This window comes from Siphateles boraxobius, unplaced genomic scaffold, assembly GCF_051911475.1.
Source record: "Siphateles boraxobius isolate OS27281-9 unplaced genomic scaffold, OSU_SipBor_1 7, whole genome shotgun sequence".
Classification (NCBI taxonomy): Eukaryota; Metazoa; Chordata; class Actinopteri; order Cypriniformes; family Leuciscidae; genus Siphateles; species Siphateles boraxobius.
This window is the reverse complement of record NW_027509197.1, coordinates 10,781,680-10,808,178: the sequence shown is the minus strand read 5'-3', so window position 1 is coordinate 10,808,178 and position 26,499 is coordinate 10,781,680. Positions and strand designations below refer to the sequence as shown.

The 26,499-nt window shown below is 40.2% G+C and overlaps 1 protein-coding gene across 2 annotated transcripts; it reads right to left on the bottom strand.

Annotated features, from left to right (window-relative positions):
- Nucleotides 1-54: 54 nt before the first annotated feature.
- Nucleotides 55-18,655, bottom strand: fhl2a (four and a half LIM domains 2a). Of its 2 annotated transcripts, none has more exons than XM_077216987.1 (6): nucleotides 18,485-18,655; nucleotides 4,787-4,963; nucleotides 4,171-4,345; nucleotides 2,548-2,717; nucleotides 1,942-2,128; nucleotides 55-376 (listed from the first exon to the last, which is right to left on the bottom strand). In XM_077216987.1, exons 2-6 carry the CDS (start codon nucleotides 4,940-4,942, stop codon nucleotides 225-227), a joined length of 840 nt encoding a protein of 279 aa, XP_077073102.1. In that variant the 5' UTR covers nucleotides 4,943-4,963; nucleotides 18,485-18,655; the 3' UTR covers nucleotides 55-224. The 2 variants fall into 2 exon arrangements, with proteins under 2 accessions (XP_077073102.1, XP_077073101.1); XM_077216986.1 differs by lacking the exon at nucleotides 18,485-18,655 and adding an exon at nucleotides 14,069-14,344.
- Between the last annotated feature and the right edge of the window lie 7,844 nt (nucleotides 18,656-26,499).

Here is a 26,499-nt window from a genome sequence, read left to right as displayed (position 1 = left end):
GAGATAATAATGCATATTATTTTTATAATTCAGTTCAATCTTTAGAACCAATTCTTTCTTCTGTCTTCAAGTTAAAGCAAGCTCAAATAACTCTCTTGAAATAAAGACAATCTGTCTCTTGTTATTCTATTATAATCTTTGCTTGTTTCCATGGAGTACCTAAATCTATTCATTGTTTCATTTTAAGCGTTGTGGATGCTTGGTTGTTTTCTCCATGCACGCTTTCAGATGTCTTTGCCACACTCGGGACACAGGATGTCATCTCTCTCGGTGAGGAAACCTCTGCCCACCAGAGACACTGAGCACTTTTTGCAGTTGAAACAGTCGTTGTGCCACTGGCGTTCCTCAAAGGAGATGTACTTGCTTCCCCCAAGTCCTGCGTTTGATGACAAACATGTTATGACTACTAGTAACAAGCAGATGTAGCTGTGTTCCAGAGAAGTTCATGGAAAACCGGTAGATTTGAGCTCTTTGAAACAGGGTTGAGCAAAATTCAGAATTTAAGAAGTGCTTCCAGTTCAGTTTTTTTTAGAATTTGAATTGGCCATGTGCCACATGATGTCGAATTGGAATAACAAGGTGAGGAATTTATGGTGAGTTTTGCAACTTTGGGGAACATTCTGGTTCAGTTAATTTATTGAATAGGATCAAAATGCAGTGTTGCATCATGCATAGATGTATTTAAGTGAGAAAGCAAAATGAAGTTTGTTTCAAATGTCAGTGGGTTTTTCTAGGCTTTATGAATTGAGTTTTTTATTGAACTGCATGGGATGTTGCTCACTGACAACAAGCCTGATTAAATAAACAGCTGAGAGTGTTGATCATTGTACTTTTTTGAAAGTTTATTTTTTGATAAGTCAAGGATGAGGCATGATGAAATGATTTTAGTACTATAAAAGTACTAAATTTATATATACTCTACATAAATCATATAAATTAAGCATTTGATGGCACTTCAAAATCATCAATGTTTCTGGAAATACCACATTTGTTTTATGGTGACATATTTTTGAGTAATTTAGAAAGAAAATTAAGTTTGTTATTAAAAATAACAATGAATAAGAATAATTAAACATTTTAATTCAATTTGTTTTACATTTCTACATCCTGTATGTTACACCAGTATTATTTTAGTATTACTTAATATTATATTATTTATTTATATTTTACTAGCTTTTTTTTTATGAGTTTTCAGTTTTTCATTTCATTTTTAGTTTAAGTTTTAATAATGTAATGTGCTTTTGTCATTTTTTTCATTTATTTAAATAGTTCTATTTAGCTTTCATTTAATTTCAGTTTAATCTTAGAATTTCAGCTCAAACTTATTTTATTTCAATTATTTATCAAAGAAACATTTTAAAAAAAATTAAAGGGATCATGACATGAGAAATCAAATCTGCCTTGATCTTTTAAAATATAAGAAGCCTTTTTAACATTAAAACATCCTGTAAGTTTCATAGCTTAAAACCTCATTATATATATAAAAAAAAGCTATTTAATCAAGCTCCAAAAATGGCTGATTTGGATATTGTGGGATCTGTTGCATCACATGTATGCCTGTGTCCGAAACCACACACTGTCTGAGTAGGTACTACATTTGAATTTGAATTTACTTTGTGACCATTAACAAAGTATTTTATATATAGTATGTATATGGGCAGAATGAAGGAAATTCAAGCGCACTACATCTGCCGTATTGTTACTGTCACATGACTCGCTTAACTTTTATTAAAAATCCTCTCCTGTGGCCTCATGGAATAGTAAAGTGTCTATCGTATGCACACTTCAGAATCTCAACGGAAGTAGTAGGTCATCCGTGTACTTTTACGCCTGGTGTTTTTCAAATATGTATTCGGACATACTACACTTTTGGCCTACTGTTTTTCGCATACTATACAGTAGAGAATTATTCGATTTCAGACACAGCGTATTTGTACATACCACTGATGGGGGTGGTGCAGGAGGCACATTTCTTGGCATACAAGTTGCAGAAGCAGTTGAGGCAGTAGGCAAAGTCGTCACGAGAGGTGAAGCGCTGGCCAGACAGCTGTTGCTTACAGCCAGTGCACAAGAAACAGTCCTTATGCCAGGGCTGGTCATGGTACGTCACACCGCCAGTGGTGATGGGCTAGACAGAGATGGAAGAGATTAAATGTGATCAGACTACCATGTTTAATTTCTGCAGTATACAGTATGCAGATTGCCTGCACTCTAAAAAATGCTGGGTAGTTTCAACCCATGTCTGGGTCAAATATGGACAAACCCAACTCAAAAACCACCCGCTGGGTTTATCCATATTTGACCCAAATATAGGTTGAAACAACCCAGCATATTTTAGAGTGCATGCATAGAATAAATGGATTTCTCAAAACGTGCAACACTGCATGGGTCAACTTACAGAATGTAGTGCACATGTATTCAGTAAGAAGTTCTGAGCAGGACTTTATGAGTTTCTGGAGTCTTAAAAAGTTTCATGTAAATGTACTTGGTGTAGCCTAGTAAAACATTAAAAAGTTTGTTTTAGTTTCCTTCAGCTGTGGAATCTACCTTCTTGCAGTGAATACACTGCATGGCAAACTGCTTTTCGTAGCAGGGCACGCAGTAGTTATAGTTGTCTTTGGGGATGAAGCTCTTGGTGCCAATTGGCTGTTGGCAGCGCTGGCAGGTGAAGCAGGTCTCATGCCAGCTGTTTCCTTTATGCTCCATCTTCCTCGAGCCTGAGGGAGAAGAAGAGAGCCATCTTATCCCAAATAAAACAACATTCTGTTCATGAAAAGATGATGGAGGGCGTTTGTGCAGTAGGTATAAGTTCTTGTCCAAAATATCAAGTCATGTTAGATAATCAGATACTTTATATGCTCTAATTATATACAATTATAATATCTAGCCCAGATATTTTGTAAAGTACACTACAGTTTAATTGTTTGGGGTTTGATTGGGCTGTGTTTAATTGTGTCAAAAATAAGTAGTAAAAACAGTAAAATTGTAAATTCTGTAAAGCAGAATTTCCAGCATCATACTACAGTCTTCAGTGTCACGTGATCCTTCAGAAATCATCCTAATATGCTGAGTGTGCGCTCAAGAAACATTTATTATTATTAGAAATGTTGAGCTGCTTAATGTTTTTCTAATCTTTTGAAACCATTTATTTGAAATGTATATATTTTTGTAACATTATAAATGTCTTTACTGTAATTTTTGGTCATTTACTTAATCTTCTTGAATTAAATGATGAATTTATTTAAAAATAACGTTGAATGGTAGTGTATGTGTAGACAAACATAAGTTTGATTAATTTTATATAATTGAATGTACTGTAAATGAGTATTTATGCATTCATACAAATATGCATGTGGACTTAATATCAATTTTTTAATTTGCTTAGTTATTTTTTCTGTATCTATTCTGCTTGTTTGCATAAGTGGGCATTTAGTCACATTCAAATGGCTTAGTAGCCTATTTTTATATAAAATATTTTCATGAATACAGTAAAATTACAAATATGAAAAAAGAAGAGTTGATGCCAAATTCTACAACACATTCTATATACAGTGAATAATCTTTACAGGATAACATGTAAGATATACAGAGAGTTGTCTATTATTATCAGATTCAGATATCAAGCACAGATGATATTGAATTACTATCATCAGGATTACAGTACTACATTCATATCAACTGTAACGTAACAGCAAAGTTGAGCTGTTAAACAGGCATAATTCTCTTTCAACACATTTCGATGAAAGTTCAATAAACACCAGCAGTGCAGTGTAAACAGACACAGGACAGAGTTTCATAAGACACGTATCTTTTAAGTCCATGTGTTGACATTTTAGAGTTAATGAGAGTCCAACACTTTCACATGGTCATGAGGACCTGTCTTTAAGGATTTATGAATTCATATTTATTACCAGTGTGCAGATCACTTAATCTACTGCTTTGACGTCATTATGGGCCAGTAATATATCGTTATAATGACAGTTATTCTTTCATCACAAGATCTGGGCAAAGATCGACCCTGTGTGAAAGGAAGCAGTTCTAATTTGCTTTAATGGAAAGAATGTGGTGCTGAATGAATTATGATTTTATGGCAGTGCTGAGTATTAAAGAAAACATCTACTGATATGAGGTAACTGTTAAACGTTCCTCCCATGGTGAAGAATCTCTTACCAGGCATAATGGTCTTCTTGCAGTCATGGCATTTGGAGGAGTACTCATTAGAATAGCACTCGGTGCACAGCAGCTGCTCATCTTTAGTGGAGAAGGGCTTGTCCACCAGTGAGCGTTTGCACTGGAAGCAGTGGAAACAGTCCTCATGCCAGTGACGGTCCTTGTAGGACAGATCCTAAAGCAGCAAAAGACGACATATCTGGTTGAATTTTATTCATTTTGAGAAATACTAAAACTGTTTCTTTGCAAGTGAGATGAGTAAATGCATGCTCACGTCTAGAACTACAATAACCATCATGTTTACGCAGTGCACACAACTCCTTTACACTTACTCCAATTTGTCCGATAAATAGGAGAACAAAACAACTTGCATTGCTTATTTGAAAAAGTGACTCATATATTATTTTGTTGTATATGTAAAAGTATTGTGTTACTATACTAGTTACTTGAAAAAGTAATCTGATTACATAACTTGTAATGCGTTTTCCCCAACAATGGGTAGTAGCTATATGGTGCATTTGATCACAAAACTGAAAAACACTTCCTCGATCTGCAAGCTCTAAACTGATTGGCTGGTGTTTTGCAACTTCATACATGGTACTATAACTAATGTTACCCTGCAGTTGCAGCCGATGGGTTTCTTGCACTCCTCACAGGTATTGGAGTAAAGGCTCTCGTAGCACTTCACGCAGTATGGGTTTTCCTCACGAAGAACATACTTCTTCCCAAACAGAGACTCCTTACAGTAGTGGCAGTCATAACGCTCTGTCATCTTTACTTCAGACTTTCAGTCCTGTGATGGAGAGAGGTTGAGGAGATTTGAGAAAATGCTAGGCATTCTGATAAGATGATTGTAATATGTGTTGATATAGTATTTCTTTAGCTCCAACCATAGTAACAACATTGCTGTGAGATATTCAGAGATAATATACAGTGGTGACCAGAAGTCTGAGACCACCTTGAAAATGGAATTTTTATATATTTACAACAAATAAGTATTATGACTAAGACATATACAAGATTCTGCACTATTTTTAGGTGACCAATAAGTAAACTTGTGAAATCATTTCCAGATGTTCTTGCTTCCACTGAAGCACGAGATGCTTTTTGGATCATTCTCAAATCATGCTGGAGAACAGGATCATCAGAATTTACTTGTGGAATTCATGAAACATTAAAGCAGTGTTATTTTAGTCTCGCATAGTCACACTTTGTATTATGGGACTTTAACTACTATGTAGGCACTTACATTAAAATAATAATAATAATAATAATAACTATAGGTACAATGTATTTATTGTGTTCATGTTGTATTGCAAAACACTTTTGCTGGTATTGAGGTTGGTGGTATGGGTAGGTTTAAGGGGGTTAAGGTGTAAGAGAAGGGTCAACAGTCCAATTATAGATATAATTAATTACATCAGTAAATCAAATTTATTGATGGAACATTTTTACACTTAAAATATTGGGTACATTTTATAGCAGGGAAATCAATTAAATATAGGCTACGTTATGAGTTAAGTAAAGGAAAAAAAAAACGTAGATCTGAGTAATTTGGTACCATAACAAATAAAACTGAGTAAACCCAACGAGTTAAGGTAACTCACATTTGTAGGGAAAAAAAATTTGGAATGAAGAAAGAAAGAAAGAAAGAAAGAAAGAAAGAAAGAAAGAAAGAAAGAAAGAAAGAAAGAAAAAGTATTAAGAGTAAAGTATAACTTTAGGAGATGTAGGTATCTTGTTTGAGAAGACATCAGATGTTGTTAACCATGAGTTCAAACCACAAGCATCAGTCAAGTTCACTCACTGTATGGGCAACAGTGAGGCATCAGTCTGGAATTCCACGGTGTACTACATCATACCATCATAACCAGCCTGTTATCTCACATCATACCATCATAACCAGCCTGATATCTCACATCATACCATCATAACCAGCCTGATATCTCACATCATACTATCATAACCACTAACCAGCCTGATTTCTCACATCATACCATCATAACCACTAACCAGCCTGATTTCTCACATCATACCATCGTAACCAGCCTGATATCTCACATCATACCATTATAACCAGCCTGATATCTCACATCATACCATCATAACCAGCCTGTTATCTCACATCATACCATCATAACCAGCCTGTTATCTCACATCATACCATCATAACCAGCCTGATATCTCACATCATACCATCATAACCAGCCTGATATCTCACATCATACCATCATAACCAGCCTGTTATCTCACATCATACCATCATAACCAGCCTGTTCCCTTTCGAGAGGTCTCTCCTATTGCGTAAGTAGCTTACGCTATGGGAAAACTCCTTTTCTCGAGAATATTGAAGTCTTTATGTAAAACGCATTGCAGCTGCACAGCTGACAGCAATGAACGAAGGCAGCTCGGTCATTGGCTGTGCTGCGGCAACTTGCTCGAACCAATGACGGGGCGACTCTGAATGCGCGACCAATGAGCGCGCTTCGCGCCCGCGCGCGTCAGAGCCCGCCAAGATGGGCGTGGCCAAGAGCTATATATTGGGCGCCCCGTCATGAGAGTTCTTTAGATTTAATCTCCTTCAGCGAACACCTTCTTCGCTGGATCCTCCGGATTATTGAAGCTTCGCCGTCGAAAAGCATACCAGCGGGATTTGCTACGAGGACGTCGGCACCTTCAGCCGCCTTCTAACGCGATCCTACTGAGCCATCCGGCGTACTGCTCACGCAAGTATTTACATCTGTTCGCTCTGCGACACTTGTAAAAGAGCAAATTTTCCAAGGCGTTGTTTCAAATGCCTTCCTGCGCGTCGTGCAGAGACCTTCTCCCGGACGGGGATCGTCACATCATCTGCGCTCGCTGCCTGGGCCGGGACCACGCAGAAGCTGCTTTGACCAAGGGCGGATGCCCCGAATGTGACGACCTGGGTCTCTCCGCACTGCGGGCTCGCCTCGCCGCTTTCGCCGTGAGCGAGCCCATCGCCGCCATCCCTCTGTTCGAGCCGCGCACTAAGAAAAAGCGCCGCTCACAGAGGCTTCCTGAACCTGAGCTCAGTGACGTCACGCCGAGCCAGTCTCCGCGTGCTTCACCGCCGCTCTTGCCTTCCCCACCGCCGGTTCAGTTCACCCAGCCGGACCCACACCCCTCTAGCAGAGCGGTGGGCCTTGTGACTTTCGGCGCGTCCGAGGACGACGGGGGAATGGATGACAGCTTGTCAATCGACGCTGCATCGGACGACTGGCCGGGCTCCACTCTCGACCCCGCCCCGTCGACGCTAGCTAGCGCGAGCGGGGGCTCCACCATGGATAGCGAGATTATCCGCGTTCTCTCTAAGGCCGTGGAAGACCTCGGGCTCGATTGGTCTTCTCCCGAAGAACCAACCCGGAGCCGACTGGATGAGTGGTTTCTGCAGGGGCGCCAGCAAGCCCCTCGGCAAAGGCCTTCTCCCTTCTTCCCGGAAGTTCACGACGAACTCACCAAGTCGTGGAAAGCCCCCCACTCTGCGCGCCTAAAGCCTTCTTTTTCTTCCTCGCTCTCCTCTGTGGACGGCGCGAAGGAAAGAGGCTACGAGGGAACACCGCCCCTCGAGGAGGCCGTGGCCAATCATCTCTGCCCGCCCTCCACCACCGGATGGAAAGCCAAAGCTTCCCACCCCTCGAAGCCCTGCCGCACTACTTCAGCTCTCGCCGGTCGCGCCTACGCCGCCGCCGGCCAAGCTGCATCAGCGCTTCACTCTATGGCGGTACTTCAAGTGTTCCAAGCCAAGCTTCTCCGCTCTATGGACGAGTCTGGCCCCGAACCCGAAGCCTTTAAGGACCTACGCAGCGCGACTGACATAGCCCTGCGAGCCACGAAGGCCACCGCCCAGTCTATCGGCCGTGCCATGGCTAATTTGACTGTTCTCGAGCGCCATCTGTGGTTGACTCTGACTGAGATGAAGGACGCGGATAAGGCGCCATTTCTCGACGCGCCTATCTCCACCAGCGGGCTGTTTGGACCGGCGGTTAAGGGTTTCGCCGAACGCTTCACTGAGGCCCAGAATGCTTCACAAGCTATGCGGCATTTCCTGCCCAAGCGCTCCAGCTCATCGCAGAGCAGACAGAGGCCGCCGCAGCCGCAGCGGGCTAGAACAGCCCCCACCGCCTCTCAGCCCGCGCCTCAGGCTGACGCTCGACGCCGCTCGCGCTCTCACAACCGCAAGCCGCCTTCTGAGCGACGGGGTCCTCGGCCCAAGATTGTGCTAAACCTTGAGCCTCGAAAGCCGTCCTAGCCACAAGAATGAAAAGAGAGAGTGCGTGTCTCGCAAAAGCCGGACCACTCTCTCTGCAAAAGCTCAAGCATTACCCAGTCCCCTTACAGGCGGCTGGATATGTTCATACAGCAGTCAATGGGCCAGTCACAGAGCTCGCTCACCTGCAAACAAACGCCGTTTTTACGGCGACGCACAGAAAACACAAAAAGAGTCTTTTTCTGCCTGTGTCACTAAGGGTTCACATGTCCACAAGGTGTGCATTCCCAGATACTGTCAAAACAGTGCCAAATTCATTCCCAGCTCAAGCTGCGCACCCCATGAATGTAGATCACGTGCCTACGGTCATGTACGCACCACTACACACAAGCACTGTTCACACAGTTATAAATTCATCCCCAGTAAAAGCGGGAAACATTATAAAAGTGACGCGTGTGCCTACCACTGTTTATGCACCCCCACTTATAAACACTGTCCTTACAGTGTCAAACACAACCCCAGCCCAGGCTGCGAGTTTTACAGACACAGCGCGCGCTGCTGTAATCACACACGCGCCCATTCACTCAGCTGCTCAGCGCGCGCCCGCGCCTCTGAGAGCTATGAGCTCAGGCGATTCGCTGGCCGGGTCCCTGCGTCACAGCGGCCCGCCCCTAGCCTGTATTCAGCCCATATCTGTACACGCAGCGGCATGGGAAAATATTCCAGATATGCCGAAATGGGTATTGAATATAGTAAAGCACGGATACTCGCTCCAGTTCGCTCGCAGACCACCACGTTTTACGACTGTGGTCGAGACGAAAGTGAGAAAAGAGTGCTCACATGTTCTACGCACCGAGGTGCGCAAACTAATAGAAAAGGGCGCTGTGGAAACTGTTCCCCCCTCTCTGAGCGAGGCAGGTTTTTACAGCCGCTATTTTCTCGTCCCGAAAAAGGATGGCGGTCTCCGCCCCATCCTAGATCTCAGACACCTGAACAAAGCACTAATGATTCGCTCGTTCAGAATGTTAACAACCAAGCATATCCTCGCGCAAGTACGCCCAGGAGATTGGTTTCTCTCAGTGGATCTGAAAGATGCTTACTTTCACATTCCAATAGCGCCTCATCACAGGCCGTTTCTGAGATTCGCTTTCGAGGGACAGTCGTACCAGTACACAGTACTTCCGTTCGGCCTGTCCCTGGCTCCCCGTACATTCACGAAATGTATGGATGCAGCACTTTCCCCCCTAAGGCGAAGGGGAGTGCGAATACTGAATTATCTCGACGATTGGCTGATTCTAGCACAATCAGAGAGTCAGTTAATAACACACAGATCTTGGATTATCAGCCATTTAGAATGCCTGGGTCTAAGAATCAATTTTGCAAAAAGCATACTATCTCCCAGCCAGAGGATTTCTTTCCTGGGAATAGTTCTAGACTCGATGCAAATGACAGCGCGTCTCTCATCAGAGCGCGCGCTCACCATCCGGCGCCTTGCAACATCATTCAGGGCGGGCGCGCTCGCCCCCGTCAAGCGGTTTCAGAGGATGCTCGGTCTCATGGCCTCAGCATCGGCCGTACTCCAGCTAGGATTGTTGCATATGCGCCCTCTCCAACGCTGGCTCAAGAGCCGCGTCCCTACTCACGCGTGGCGTTCGGGCCACCTTTTAATCAGAGCGAACCACAGCTGTATAAAAGCCCTGACGCACTGGAAAGCCGCCGACTGGTACCAGTCAGGCGTGAGTCTGGGTGTGAACACAAGGAGAAAGATGATAACGACAGATGCCTCCAAAATAGGTTGGGGGGCCCTTTACGAGGGCAGGCCTGTCTCCGGCTTTTGGTCAAACCCGGAGAAGCGCCTACACATAAACTGTCTGGAAATGAAAGCGGTCGCTTTGGCTCTCAGAGCCCTGCTCCCACAGCTGAGAAACGAACACGTCTTGGTCCGAACGGACAACATGACGGTAGTATCGTACATAAATCGCCAGGGTGGACTCAGGTCGAGCTCCATGCATTCAATGGCCAGGAGACTCATTTTATGGTCCCAGCACAACTTGCGCTCGCTGAGAGCAGCGCATGTGCCAGGTGCCCTGAACCAGGGGGCGGACATGCTATCCAGAGACAAAATTCTCCCAGGAGAATGGGCTCTCAACCCGCTGACGATTCACTGGTTATGGAAAACCTTTGGCAAAGCGGAGATCGACCTCTTCGCCTCCAAGGAGAACGCGCACTGCCCTCTTTTCTTCACGAAAAGCATGGATGCGCTCGCCCAGAGCTGGCCGAGCCGTCCCTTATATGCCTTTCCCCCGATCGCGATGCTACCGCAGGTCATCAGTCGGGTCAGAGAGGAGAAAGACGCAGTGCTGCTGATAGCCCCACTCTGGAAGAACCAAACATGGTTTCCAGATCTGATGCAAATGCAATCTGCACCACGGCCGATTCCACTGAGGCCAGACCTCCTCAGTCAGGCCAACGGGATGATATTTCATCCCCGCCCCGATCTGTGGGCCCTTCATGCATGGCCCCTCAACGGGTTCCCAGGAACCTCACGAGCGGAGCACTAAAAACCATCGCTGAGGCGCGGGCGCCCTCCACGAGACGCTTATATGCCCAGAAATGGAAAGTGTTCAGTGTCTGGTGTAATGCCAAGGGCCTGAACCCTGAAACATGCGAGATTACGAACGTACTCGCTTTTCTACAAGGGCTTCTGGAGGCGGGCCGCGCCCCCTCCACGCTCAAAGTATATGTGGCGGCCATCACAGCATCACACGACCCTGTAATGGAACGTCCATTGGGAAGAAACGACCTAATTATTCGTTTCCTAAGGGGCGCTAGGAGGATGAACCCTTCACGCCCCCCCTCAGTGCCGATCTGGGACCTAGCTACTGTCCTAGACGCTCTTAAAGGGCCTCCGTTCGAACCACTCCGAACCGTGCACCTTAAACAGCTCTCGCTCAAGACTGCGCTCTTGCTGGCACTCGCCTCGGTCAAGAGAGTGGGCGACCTGCACGCGCTTTCGACAAGCGCTGCCTGCCTAGAATTCGGACCTAACGACTGCAGGGTCGTCCTTAGACCGAAACATGGGTATATTCCTAAAGTGCTCACCACTCCCTTCAGAGCACAGGTTATCTCCCTAACTGCGCTATCGTCCCCAGCAGACGAACACGACGCTAATCTACTCTGCCCCGTTAGGGCTCTCAGAGTGTATTTGGAGCGTTCTGCCCTATTCAGACAGACAGAACAACTGTTTGTATGCTTTGGCGGCCGTACGAAAGGTTCCGCCGTTTCAAAGCAGAGAATCTCTCACTGGATAGTTGAAGCTATAGCGCTGGCTTATGAAGCTAAGGGACTTCAATGCCCCTGGGGAGTCAAAGCACACTCCACCAGGAGTGTGGCTTCTTCCTGGGCATGGTCGAGCGGGATACCGATCGAGGATATTTGTGCGGCGGCAGGCTGGGCCTCACCGTCCACATTTATCAGGTTCTACAACCTACAGGTCCCGACACTGCATTCCAATGTACTATCAGCATGATGCTAGTTGAACTACGAGTTCGTATCTAGATTATGTATGTGCTTGTGTCACACTGAGCGCCTTCTAGCCTCTCTGTATTCTTCCCACATATAAAGCTCGCCTCTGCCGGCTAGTTGGATGATAACTTTGCTTTTTTAGCTCAGGCACCTGCCTCTGGCTATCATAAGGCGAAGTTCAGCACGCACGGCGTTTTGCATGGTGTTCCCATAGCGTAAGCTACTTACGCAATAGGAGAGACCTCTCGAAAGGGAACGACTCGGTTACTAACGTAACCTCGGTTCCCTGAGAGGAGGGAACGAGTATTGCGTAAGCTGCCGTGCTTGTGCTTGGTTAGTTCGCTTCAGTCGTTTTAACCTAAAGAACTCTCATGACGGGGCGCCCAATATATAGCTCTTGGCCACGCCCATCTTGGCGGGCTCTGACGCGCGCGGGCGCGAAGCGCGCTCATTGGTCGCGCATTCAGAGTCGCCCCGTCATTGGTTCGAGCAAGTTGCCGCAGCACAGCCAATGACCGAGCTGCCTTCGTTCATTGCTGTCAGCTGTGCAGCTGCAATGCGTTTTACATAAAGACTTTAATATTCTCGAGAAAAGGAGTTTTCCCATAGCGTAAGCTACTTACGCAATACTCGTTCCCTCCTCTCAGGGAACCGAGGTTACGTTAGTAACCGAGTCGTTATCTCACATCATACCATCATAACCAGCCTGTTATCTCACATCATACCATCATAACCAGCCTGTTATCTCACATCATACCATCATTACCAGCCTGTTATCTCACATCATACCATCATTACCAGCCTGATATCTCACATCATACCATCATAACCAGCCTGTTATCTCACATCATACCATCATAACCAGCCTGATTTCTCACATCATACCATCATTACCAGCCTGACATCTCACATCATACCATCATAACCAGCCTGATTTCTCACATCATACCATCATAACCAGCCTGATATCTCACATCATACCATCATAACCAGCCTTTTATCTCACATCATACCATCATAACCAGCCTGATATCTCACATCATACCATCATAACCACTAACCAGCCTGATTTCTCACATCATACCATCATTACCAGCCTGACATCTCACATCATACCATCATAACCAGCCTGATTTCTCACATCATACCATCATAACCAGCCTGATATCTCACATCATACCATCATAACCAGCCTGTTATCTCACATCATACCATCATAACCAGTCTGATATCTCACATCATACCATTATAACCAGCCTGATATCTCACATCATACCATCATAACCAGCCTGATATCTCACATCATACCATCATAACCAGCCTGACATCTCACAAAATACCATCATAACCAGCCTGTTATCTCAGATCATACCATCATTACCAGCCTGATATCTCACATCTTACCATCATAACCAGCCTGACATCTCACAAAATACCATCATAACCAGCCTGATATCTCACATCATACCATCATAACCAGCCTGTTATCTCACAAAATACCATCATAACCAGCCTGACATCTCACAAAATACCATCATAACCATCCTGTTATCTCACATCATACCATCATAACCAGCCTGATATCTCACATCATACCATCATAACCAGCCTGACATCTCACAAAATACCATCATAACCAGCCTGACATCTCACAAAATACCATCATAACCATCCTGTTATCTCACATCATACCATCATAATCAGCCTGATATCTCACATCATAGCATTATAACCAGCCTGTTATCTCACATCATACCATCATAACCAGTCTGATATCTCACATCATACCATCATTACCAGCCTGTTATCTCACATCATACCATCATAATCAGCCTGATATCTCACATCATAGCATTATAACCAGCCTGTTATCTCACATCATACCATCATAACCAGTCTGTTATCTCACCTTCAGCTTACAGCGATTATATTGTGTGTCAGCATGTGTTATTGTGTCTGTGCATTTTTGTGATTATCTATAAACATCATATCAATGGACTTTTTTCTGAGAATAATCCATCTGTCCTGTAATAGGCCAGATAAGTCTGATTCTAAAACTCTTCTGAAATATCTCTGAATAGTTCTTGACAGAGAGATTGTGATTCGGACCACATTATCCTTAATGTCAGAATGCCATCTACTCACGCAGCTGTCTGAGTCCTGGACCTGTTAAGCCCCTCTGCGTATTGTTCCCATGAGCCCGCCTCAGGGGTCCCCAGTGTCCCGCACACACTGTCTCCCTGCTATCCCGTTGTGAGTGTGTTTAACTGAGCCTGGGCTTCACTACTACACCAAATCCCCCTCCGCAGTTTTACCATAAAAGGTAGCAGATGAAAACCAGGAGAAGCACGCTCTCTTGCTTAAAATCCTTCTAAGAAAATTCTTTGACTTGCACACAGTCAGTCCTACACTCCCCCCTCCTCTGCTTCCTGTTTGTCTTGCCCTTTTCTGCTGTCTCACTTCTTCAGGCTTTCTCCCGTTCTCCATCCAACTGGCAAGCCCTCTCAATCCTTTCCATTAAGTTCCTTCTATGTCTTTTCACACTATCATCAAAATAGCACGCAGGTTTTCTGGGCATATTTTCTTGAGGAAGTAAGTTGTCCGAGGCTCTAAACACAAGCCTGACAGTGATGGGTCAAGACATTTTTACTAAATGTCACTAAATATTTTATATACCTTCATATTGAACCAGATAAAGTATCGCTTTGCTTTTGGTAGGTAGGTGAACTAAAATATCACTGTTTTATAGTGTTTAGTTGTTGTTAGTTTTGTTGAAATGCTATTTTCTATCATTCTCTAGCCCTAGTTTTGTTTTGCAAACTTAAAGTAACTCAAATAATTAAATAAAAACAAAATAATTAGGAGATGAATGTTCTTCAGGGTTCCCACTTTTTTTTTAAACCAATGGATTGAGATGACTCGTCCAGTTCCTCATAATTTACTGGCTACGGTTTTTATAGTCAGCATGAAACAGAAGTAGCGATAGCGACTGTGTGATGATACAACATCTGTGAAAACTGAACCCTTCCAAACTCCAAAACGTAACAAAATATGCTTTATTTAAATGTATTCTTCTGGAATTTTTTTCTCTAATATTAGGAGAGATTTATATCATCGCAACAGGTGGAGATCCATCCGTGTTAGATATTGATCCGGTCGCAAAAGACCCAAATATGTAAACATTGTTTTTTTAAAGAAATATTGTTAAAAAAATATTGGCGAAACATTCATGCACTTAAGGGTTATCATCGGAGAAGAGAAGAGATGTTGATGCAAGCGGGAGGGGAAGAGATTTTGATCTGATTTGTGATTTTTTCACAAAAAATTGTGCATGGATAAATCATTTATAATACATTTTACAATATTCCATAAAAAAATAATCATTAATTTCATTCCAATTAATTTCATGGTGACTTTAAGGGATATTTTTTAACTTTATACATATATAATTATATCATTATATAATATATAATTAAAAATGTTAGAGCTTGGAATAACTATAAAGGTAATGCTCATTATAAAAATACCAGAGGTGTTAATATTTCCAGTTCTACAAATCACACTTTTAAAATAAGGCTACCTCATAGAAGTTTTCCAAGACTGTGAACTGTGAACTCTAGTTCTTATTTTCATTTCAATAAATGATTTCAAGTCATCTTAAGGCACTTCTGTTAGCTGTCTAATCCAGGGCTGTTTTGGAAATGTGCTGACACTATTTCCTTAGACTTATCTACTGTAAAATGTAGGGTAACACTTTTATTTCAATGGTCCACTTTAGACATTATTCTAAAGGTGATGATACACAGGGTAACTTTTTGAGCACTGTTGCTGGGCAATCTTGCTGAGCGATTGTTGCTTGGGCACTTTCCCATTGAAAATGGACAATACATTTCTATCTGGATAATTGAGATCGGTCGTGGTCCCCGCGTGACTATAAGCAACTTTGTAGTAGTTAGTAAGACTTAGTAAGAGCAACTAAGTAAGAGTTAATTGACATCTAGTTGCAAATTAATTAGAGTTAGTTGACATAGTTGCAAAGTTACTTATAATAAATGGGATGTCTAAAGTGGACCATCAAAATAAAGAGTTACCAAATGGATGAATCAAAAAGGATGTCTAACAACCAAAAAGGGTATAGACTCGAGATAATAAAAACAAGATAAGGTTTATGGGATTGAACAATTCTTGATTTGGAATATCACAATACCACTAATGTGCAACAACAGTGATGCGCTAAGTCCAACTAAAGAAAACATTTGTTGGTGAGAAAGCTTTTTTTTAAAATTCATTTATTATCATGCATTAGATCTAAATATAAGAGTTTCAACTGCATCATTTTTGATAGATCATAAAACCCTCTTTTATAAGCTAAGCTTTTGTTTTTTGAAATTTTGTCACCAGCACACTTGAAACTGATCTCCTCTAACAAGTTCTCCTCTCTTGGGCATGATATGGTATTTGTCTTTCCTTTTATAATCCTCAGCTGTGTTAGGAGACATTTGCAAGTGCCATGACAAAAACATATCACACAATGCTAATTAAAAGTATAGCGGAGGTCTGAAAGATAGATGGAATGCTTTCAGACGGCACTGAAAAGAGATTGCAGACAGGTGGATGGAAGACTAACCCTCCTGAGATTAAGACCTTGTTTTTACGCCCCACACTCACAACCTTCACAGCCCCATTCCTGCTCCAGCACAATCCATATCCATGACAAGAGTCTGACCACCCATCATGACTCTATAAATGCCCTTTATCTTCTCTATAAATGCTTTAAGAGGGACTTATAGCTGTCATAGATTTTAGGGTGTCATATACAAGCGCTATGGTAACCTGTTGGTAACCACAATACCAAGCCACTGAGATTAATTCTTTAATGTTACAGAAGTTTGTTAGTAGATTAAAAATGTTGGGCTGAGTATATTATTATTATTATTATTTGAAAGAAGTTAATACTTTTATTCATCAAGGATGCATTAAATTGATGAAAAGGGACGGTGAATACATTTATAATGTTTCAAAAGATTTCAATTTTAAATAAATGCTGTTCTTTTGAACTTTCTATTCTTCAAAGAATCTTTAAACAAAAAATATTAAGCAGTTAAACTTTTTCAATCATGTGACTCTGAAGACTGGAGTAATGGCTGCTGAAGTTTAGCTTTGCCATCACAGGAATAAATTACATTTAAAATATATTCAAATTGTAAACAGACATTTTGAATTGTAATAATATTTCACAATATTGCTGTTTTTACTGTATTTTTAATTAAATAAATGCAGGCTTGGTGAGCAGAAGAGAAAGGTAACACTTTATTTTAAAATGCCCATGTTACATGTACTGTAGTGACTATAGTAAAAACTATCAACAATGCAAAACTACATGCGACTAAACCAAACCCTAATCCTAACCCAATAGTAATATCCTAGTAATACCCTAATATTAATACATGTAGTTACTAGTTAGTTACAATTCGCAATACTTAAATGTATAATTAATACTCAGTAAATACTCAGTACTTAAATGTATAATTACACTGTAACAAAAACACCTTAAAATAAAGGGTTATTTAAAGGTGTCAGCATTACAGTGTAATTATACATTTAAGTACTGAGTAATAATAATTAACTACATGTACATACCATAGGGTTAGGGTTAGGATGAGGGTTTGGTTTAGGGTTAATTGCATGTAATTATGCATAGTTTTTAGTTATTACTACAGTAACTACATGTAACACATGTAACAATGACAATGTAAAATAAAGTGTTACCAAATAAAGTGTAGCCAAATCTTACAGACCGCAAACATTTCAACAGTAGTTTATGACTTTACATAGTAGATGTTTTCACACAATGAAGGCTGATTTCAATTTAATTAAAATGCAACATATGCACAAGAAGTATATTTCAAACGTAAAATGACGATGTAATGGCAAATAAAAATGATCATATTTCAAAGCATTTGAAAACGTACATTTATGAGAATAAATCTTTAATCTTTCGAACATAACTCTTTGTGCATTTTAGAAATAATGCTTCAAAACTTTATTTTGAAGACAACAAACGCATATTTTAGTCTAGGAGCAACATATTTGCTTAACTGTTACAAAAATCATTAAGAAAAAGACATGATCGCAGACACAACAATATGTTAGTATATATTATTTGGTTACACTTTATTTGGTCCACTTTAGACATTTTACTAACTATGAGTAACTTGTCAACTACATGTCAACTAACTCACAGTAGAGTATTAGTAGACTGTGGTGTGTTAGGTTAGGGTGCTAGAGTTAGGGGATGTATAAGTTGACGTGTAGTTAGTAGAATGTCTGTTGGAGGAGCATCACGATAAAGAGTTAGCAGATATTAAGCAGACAGTCTACTAACACTCTAATGAGAGTTAGTTGACATGTAGTTGCAAAGTTGCTTAATGTTAGCGGAATGTCTAAAGTTGAAATAAAGTGTTACCATTATTTGTGTAATTTTGAGAACACAGGATGGTAGAGTAGCAGTGAGGTTTGGTGTTAGTCGTCTACCTGTATAGAAGTGCCTGCGGCTCTTACCTCAAGAGAAACGCTGTCTGTGTGTGTGAAGAGTCTGGCCAGACTGAGCTCAGTGGCCCTCGACTGGGGCTGCATGTTCTATTAAATTACTCCACCTATTGGGTGACTAATTGGAGTGGTAGGGTTTGGGCAGGCTTTTTCTATCAAGAAGAGCTATAAATACAACACAGCAATGCCAAATGCACCACTACAGAAGATAAAACCAACCCACACACACACACGCACACACATTCCCTCTTAACTCTTCAGTCCTATGTCCTTTTAAGGCCTCATATTGCTTTGTTATGATAACATTCATGTTAAATATTAACAAATAATTTGTATTTTTGTCTTGTTTTCCAGAATGTTTAAAAAAATCTATCCGTGAAGCATGGTTGAAAACAGCCAGTTTTTAATTTTTATGTATCAGAGTATTCAGTCTCACATTATAAGGGCCATTGTCATATATTTTATGACAACAAAATTCTAGCATGGACAGAAAAGTGAACGCAAAAGCATATTATATAAGATTTTCTGTCTCATAGATATAACTCTTTCCCTTCATCATCTGCCTGTTATTCCCCCGCTTCATTTCTTCCCCTCAAGCGTTTGTGAGAGAAAAGGGAGCCAGAGCAAACAAACATCTTGGAGAATGTTTACAGACCTCCTCTCTTGCACTAGCCTTTATTCTGCTATTGTTACTGAAACTGTTTTCGTGGGACAAAAACACATTCTTATGTGTTTTAGTTGCTTTAAGGTAACACTTTATTTTGATGGTCCATTTTAGACATTCTACCACTAACTATAAGTAACTTTAGAATGTGGACATCGAAATAAAGTGGAATTGTCTTGGATTATGATTCTTTAAATCAGATTTTAAAAGAAGTCTGATGGATTTTTTTATGCACATGTTTATTGGAATGTATTTGACTTAAATCTGGTCTCTTATCAAATGCAAATAAATTTGTGACTGGACATTTAAACTCATTTGTACAAGGACTTTTTTTCTCCTGACTTGCTTACAATGAATCACAAGATGCTCTTTAGTACAGTACATTCTTAAATCTTATTAGGACTTAATGGATCTTGTGAAGTTCATGTCAGCTTAAGTTCATTGTTGTTTTTTTTTTCTTTTGTGGGGGTGGGTGGAGGGGTAATAAAAAATAATGGACGATGCAATTTCTTTGCCTATAGTGCTCTTAGACTTTAGGATATAACTACACATATACAGTTTCCCCCCAAAGTATTTGGACACTATGTCACAGTCATTTCATGTTTAATTTCTAGTCAATAATCCTTCCAAGTACATTTAAGCTCTCAGTTTTCCTCAGTTCACGTTAACGTTTGGTAAATGTGTAATGTTCTCGCTCTCACTCTCTCACAGTGTCTTAGTTGGATTAACTACATGCTAACCACGAAACACTAAGTCAAACTAAAAAGGATAATTCACTTAAAAAATGAAGTTCCAAACCTAATTGAGTTTTTATTCTACAAATTTTAATAATAATAAAATACAAAGTTCTGTCATGAAACGATAGATGGCGCAGGCTGATATAGGTCCTCAGTCTGCTTGCAAGCACATCATTTTCTATAGGGCACAGTTCATTGACGCTTTCAGAAACCCTCCACCTGCCCTAGCTCCACCTGTATAGATTTGCTATGGGTAATTCATGTACAGTATATATTGTACAGCAGCAGCATGTTTTGCTTGCTCACAGCAGTGTGTCGTGTGTATGTTGCAGTAGCAAGTCCCATAATAATAATAACCAACAGCAGCAGTGTAGCAGATCTATTCCACTAAAGACCAAACATATCAACATTGTCATATCCATTACAATGCAACACATTCAGAGAGTTGTCATGACAGAACTTTGGTAATTAAACAATTTTGGTTACCACTGACTTCCACTTGGAAGTGGACAACTATCCCTTTAAAAAAATGTATGATCAGCACAATCACTTTTCAAATAAACTTCACAATAAAAAAAAAATATCATTTAAAAAAAAACAAATAAAAAATCATGACAAATTACAATTTGAGTAAAAAACATTAAAAAACCCTAAAAAAACAAGCAATTGTTTTGAAATGTATCATTCGATATTGTTAAAGAAAGTATTTGGGCACTTTCTGATTCTCAGACGTCTGTGGATCATGTTCCGAGGTAAAGCGATGAACTACACCTGTGGTTATACTCTAAACTTATGGGGAACTGACTTCATGCATCCCACTGAATTAGCATGGTTAGATGCAATTGCAAAGAAAATAAAGTTAGTTGAGAAATCAGTATTTGTTTGCATATTCCACTTCCTCTGATGCAATGCCATTTATATGTATTTATGAGTGGCTTTTTGAGACCCCTCTATAAATTCAATAGAAAGTATTCTTTCGAGATTATCTCTCTCTCCACCAAATACCATACACTTTCACTCTAAATCTTGCCCTCAGCCCGTCTCCGTCTCTCTGTCGCTTTAGGGGATTGTGTTCAGGATGTTTTCCATGAGTCCTGATAACAGACCCTCTGTTTGGTTTCTAAGAATGTTGTAGAGCTATTTTCTGCACCTTTCCATCTCTCACTCTTCACCTCTCTCCTTTCTAATCATACATCCCCCACCTCTTACCCCAATCCCATCCCACCCCCTCCTTATCTTTCTCTTTCAGTTATGGAGTGATCCTGATCCATGGAACTTTGGACCCCTTCCAGCTCTGCTACTGAAAATGATTTGAGAAATGTATACGTCTGATTTGTCAAACACCCTGTTGTGATGATTTATTAGATAGTGAAATTTAACACTGATAAAATATAAGATACATGAGTTGGGGATTCCCTCTCTTGTAGAAAGAATATGATTGTGGATGATATTCAATAGGATGCAAGTGTGGAGTTTGGGAAGTCATCTCATCACACAGCAACAGATGGACTAATGACGGCAAACACCCTACACATCTGTCATCTCAAAGCTTAAGCTTTTACCAGCCATCCAGCTTGTGTTTCATATGCAGAGTGGATATATTCACTGCCATCAATGTTTAACATTCATATTTTCAAATAAGCTGGTTCTATAACCTTAAATGTGGATGGTGGAAAAATCTGGGGGTGATATTTGAAGCAAATTTAACATTTGATCCTCATGTCTAGAATAATGCTTAAAAAATGTTTTTGTTTGTATTTCCCTGTATTCGTTATTGCAATGGTCTACTTGCTAGCTAGTCTCTAGTTAGTCTCTAGTCTCTAAATAAACCCTAAATATATTGCAGTATACAGTATGTGCAAAGCTCAGCTGCCAGAATCCTGACAAGGACCAGGACAAGTGAGTATATCCCTCCTCTCCTGCAGTCCTAGGACTGGCTCACTGTCAGCTTCTGGTTTTAAAATTCTCATGTTTACCTACAACGCTTTGCATGGTTGTGCGTCACAATATTTGTCTGAACGTTTAACCCTCTATACCCCCAAGGCGTGATTCTGGCTTTTTAACTGTTCCTCCTACTCTTTTTTCAGCCTAGATTATTTGTGATTATTTTTCAGTTGTTTTATTTCATATACATTTTTTCTTAAATGGTTTTGATATATGTTTTCATTTTGAAACAAGTTTTGTATTTTTGTTTTATCTTTGTTGATTGCTTTGAGATGTGCTTTAAAAAATAAAGTTTACTATTATTAATATTAATATTATTATTAGATGTGTATTTCTACCATACTGGTATCATTCAGACCCAAAATGACATCCGATGTGTTCAGATAATGAAAAAAAAAGCATATTAGAACTATCTGAAATGAATGTTGTTGTTAAAAAAATAGTTTTTATTTTCAAAATAAAAGGAAAACTCAGGACTTAAATACACAAGAGAGCGTTAGTGGACGTTATCGGGTAAACTCATTTAATCCCACAATAACAAGTGTGCGACTGATGTACGTTCAAAGGCTAGAGAATACCCACAATGCACCGTGAGAGTCGAGCCCCAAATGATGTCACGTATCAGACCAGAAGATGGAGCCCGCAGATGAATCATCGATCCATTTTCCAAACCACTGGTCCAATGTGGCTACATATAAATTCTTATTTAATTGATTACTAAGTTGTTTAATTAAAGTTTATACATAGTTTCCATGACAGAGTTCAAGATAAATATTTTCATCTTACTACTGGAGCTGCCAGTTTGGTTTAAGTTTCAAATGATTATTACACAGCAAGCACAAATCATACAAAACCGTCAGCCCTTCCCGCACACTCAGTGTCCAAATTCACTCACTTATTTCTTTCACTCCCTCAAGTGAATTATATTAGTGGACTAATATAGGGAATAGTGAAATGGGGCGATTTCAGACACAGCCTAGAACCTAGAACTATAGATAGCTAGATTCTGTAAGGATCCACTGGAGGCAAGTTACCGAGAGAACCCAAGTGCAGTTTATTTCGAAGATCAAACATGAAACAAAAACATGGCGTGGCATGAAAAACTCAAAATCAAGACGTGAACGTAGACTTACAAACTGTGGACAACAGGAAACAATACTTGACTAAGACACATGGCAAACATGAGGGCTTACAGTAAATACACAGACTAATGACAAGACAAGGGACGCCTGTGAACAATGAACAGACGATTAACCAATGACAAGACACATGGCTGGATCATATGACAAACAGGGAATCACATGACAGACATGGAACATGACATGAACAAACCAAAACGTGACATAGACAAGACCAAATCGTGACAGATAGATAGATAGATAGATAGATAGATAGATAGATAGATAGATAGATAGATAGATAGATAGATAGATAGATAGATAGATAGATAGATAGATAGATGGATGGATGGATGGATGGATGGATGGATGGATGGATGGATGGATGGTTCCGTTCCGTCCGTCCGTCCATCCATCCGTCCATCCATCCATCCATGATGTTTGTGTAGATAGATGTTTGTGTAAATGATTTCAAGGAAGATATGATTTGAGGAGAGGCTCTGTAAGGTAACCAGATCACACTGAACTTTTTGAAAGGGCAGGAAATTTAAGTCAGATGGTTGTCCTTAATTCAGCATTCTTCTCTAGGTTGTTTCATAGACTGAGTAGGAAAAGCGAATCCTGTGTTTCTCTGATCTAATTTACTTTTCTTTTACCCTTTCTTTTTCTTCCCATGCTAAAACCTTTGAAGAAGGAAGCCATATTTGACCCAAATCAAGTTTTATCTTGAAGGAACAATGGTATCAAACACACTACCACCTTGTACTTGTAGTTGTGCAGAGCTGAGACTTTTTTTAGGGTGCATTTCAAAAGTAGTTTTACCCTGGATTAATCGGTTAAATCAGGTAGAAATAGTTGTTTGTTAACAATTGGAGGCTGCCACTTTTGTTTTACTGTATTTTTCAATTTCATATTATGAAGAGTGTATTGTCTTTGAAATTGTAAGTGCAGATGGTAAGCTTAAATGGAATCCATACTGGTTTGTTGTTTCTCTTCCTAATCATATCATATTTCCGACCTCATCAATAAATCTAGCATACCAGAGCCACTGAATCAACAAGCCATGCTCTAATGACATCCCTTTCCATTAGGCAAACCCTTCTACATTTCATTCCTTACAAACACATATTTCATATAAACCTCCTCTGCATAACAAGAGATCAACAACCCTTTGAGTCTCCTCCAGACCGGGCCTCACTCAATCTCCCAATCTTGCCTCCAGTACTGATGAGTCTATTCATAGAGATTCATTCCATGGAAGGTTTAAGAAAGGCTTACCAGCCTAATGGTAACATTACAAAAGACTGCTCCCCTCCTCAGTGTACCAGCACAAACAGACCCAATAAAGCAAAATCTTAGCTTTAAATAGTTACACCTACTCACAATTTACCATGAAACTGTTGCTCATTGGAACCTCAAACCAACCAGGCTTGTATTGAGGCATTTTCTCTGTCAAAAATATATGCAAATGTAGTATGTAAATACAAATTCAGCAACATTGTGCCATGTGTAAAGATGACAGGATTACTATAAGGACTTGAAGAAATTTTTTTTTTTTACAAGAAGTGATGGTACAATGGCAGATCGTGTAATGAATCAATTGAGTGAATGATTCAATGACTCGCCCAAAGGCAGTCACTTGTATTGTTTCTGAATGAATCCGTTTTTTGCAGGAATCAGTTGAGTAAATGACTCAATGTAATTTTTTTGAGGGCTACATTTATTTCTTTGTTTTGTGGGATGTCAAAGATCTAGCTCTAGAGATATTAGCATAAAATAAATGATCATGAATACAGTCATCAGCTGATTTTTGTCATATAAATGAAGATGTATAATCATCATGGCCGGACTTACCATTGGGCTTGACTGGGCTGCAGCTTCAATTAGGTTTGTAGTCCAAAAGAGAGCACATTTAAAAAAATCTTGATAAATTCTCATGTTCACGTCTCATTGCTTTACAGAGAATTATAATTTATATTAATTTTTTCACTAAATGATGTACTCTGGAGTTTTGAGCGCTTTTGGTCTTTTTTTAAAAAAAATTTAAACACGTTTCCATTTTACAAAAGTAATGAGTTACTTAAGACGTGTCTTACCAAATGAAATGGCTTGCTGAATGTGATTTTCTTTCCTGTGTGGGCTTCGTGTTGAAACAGGAATTCAGGGATGAGGATGAATAAACAATTCTGTCAATTCAACACTCAGCTAGGCTGCCATTGATACAATCAATTATTATTTATAAAATCTACATGTACTTTTGATACTCAAGTATAGTTTTAAAACTACCACTACTAGATACTTTAAAACATTGACTTAAGTATTTTTTGAAAGGCTAATTTACCTTTACTTGAGTCAATTTCCATAAAGGTTGTTTTTTTTTTTTTTTTTTTTTTTTTTTTACTTTAAGTATGGCATTTGGGTACTTTATAATACTTTTTTAGTTGTTGTTGTTGTTAGTAAAATAATAGAGTCTGCTGTCCTGATCCATTTAGAGCCTAGTTGTTCAGTGCATGCGTTATTCTGAAATGAAATTTGGAAGGTGCTGTTCTTTATCAGCCTAATGTAATAAACTGTTCTGTACAATATTCAGCATCACTAAAGTATGACTATATTTTATTTTATCTCTGTAATTGAATTAATTAAATTTGCATTTAGCTGTTAATACTGCAGACAATGTAGCTCTGATCTTAGTGGGTTTCCAAAAGGGCACTGAATTTTATAAGTTTGTAAAATTCAGTTCACTTTGCGTGACCATGCAGAAGCTCATGTTTCTTCACTTGGACGAAAGTAAAATCTGGATTCCCTTGGCCATGCATTGTGCCCAGGCCTCTAAAGCCCAGTGGATATTTGCTGCATGTTTGTGCTGCCTGGTATCCTAGCAGAGATGGTTATTTTAGGGAGTAGGCAAGGAGAAACTTTCACTCCAGGCTCTTCTCCAGGGTTCCATAGTTCACTTCATCCATGGAAATGTCCAGGATGTTTTTGTGTCAAATGAACAATGACCTTGATATTATTTTAAGATTTAATCGTAAGAGTTAGTTGTAAGTTAGCAACAAATGGCCAGTTGTGATGCTGTCTCAGAAGGCTGCATATCTAGGCAGGAGACGGTCATTTTTGGAACAAAGCTGTGTTCTTTCCAGCAGTCTCACCGGAGTGATTTGATCTTCTTTATTAATAGTGCAGGGGGATTAGTCTGTCTCTCTAGTGTTTATCTAGCAAATCTAGCACTGTTGAAGTGAAGACAGCTGGGGCCGAGCATTTAAACACAAAGGGGCCTGGACCATGGACACAGATCCCCGCAAAATCCTCCACGGTTAGTGACTGAGGGTTATCAAAAGAATTCATTGCTCTGCCGTTCCTGACAAACTCACCCATGCACCAGCTCTATCATTAAAACTAGCGGCTGCTGGACGGCATTCAAAAATGCTGACTTTGTGGAAAAAGGATTTATATAATTACTCATCGTTTCTGCTGATGCTGTGATTTTTTTACTACTTGTACTATAATGACATTTTAGGACTTTATTGGCACTCTGTTATTATTATTATTACATTTTAAATGTAT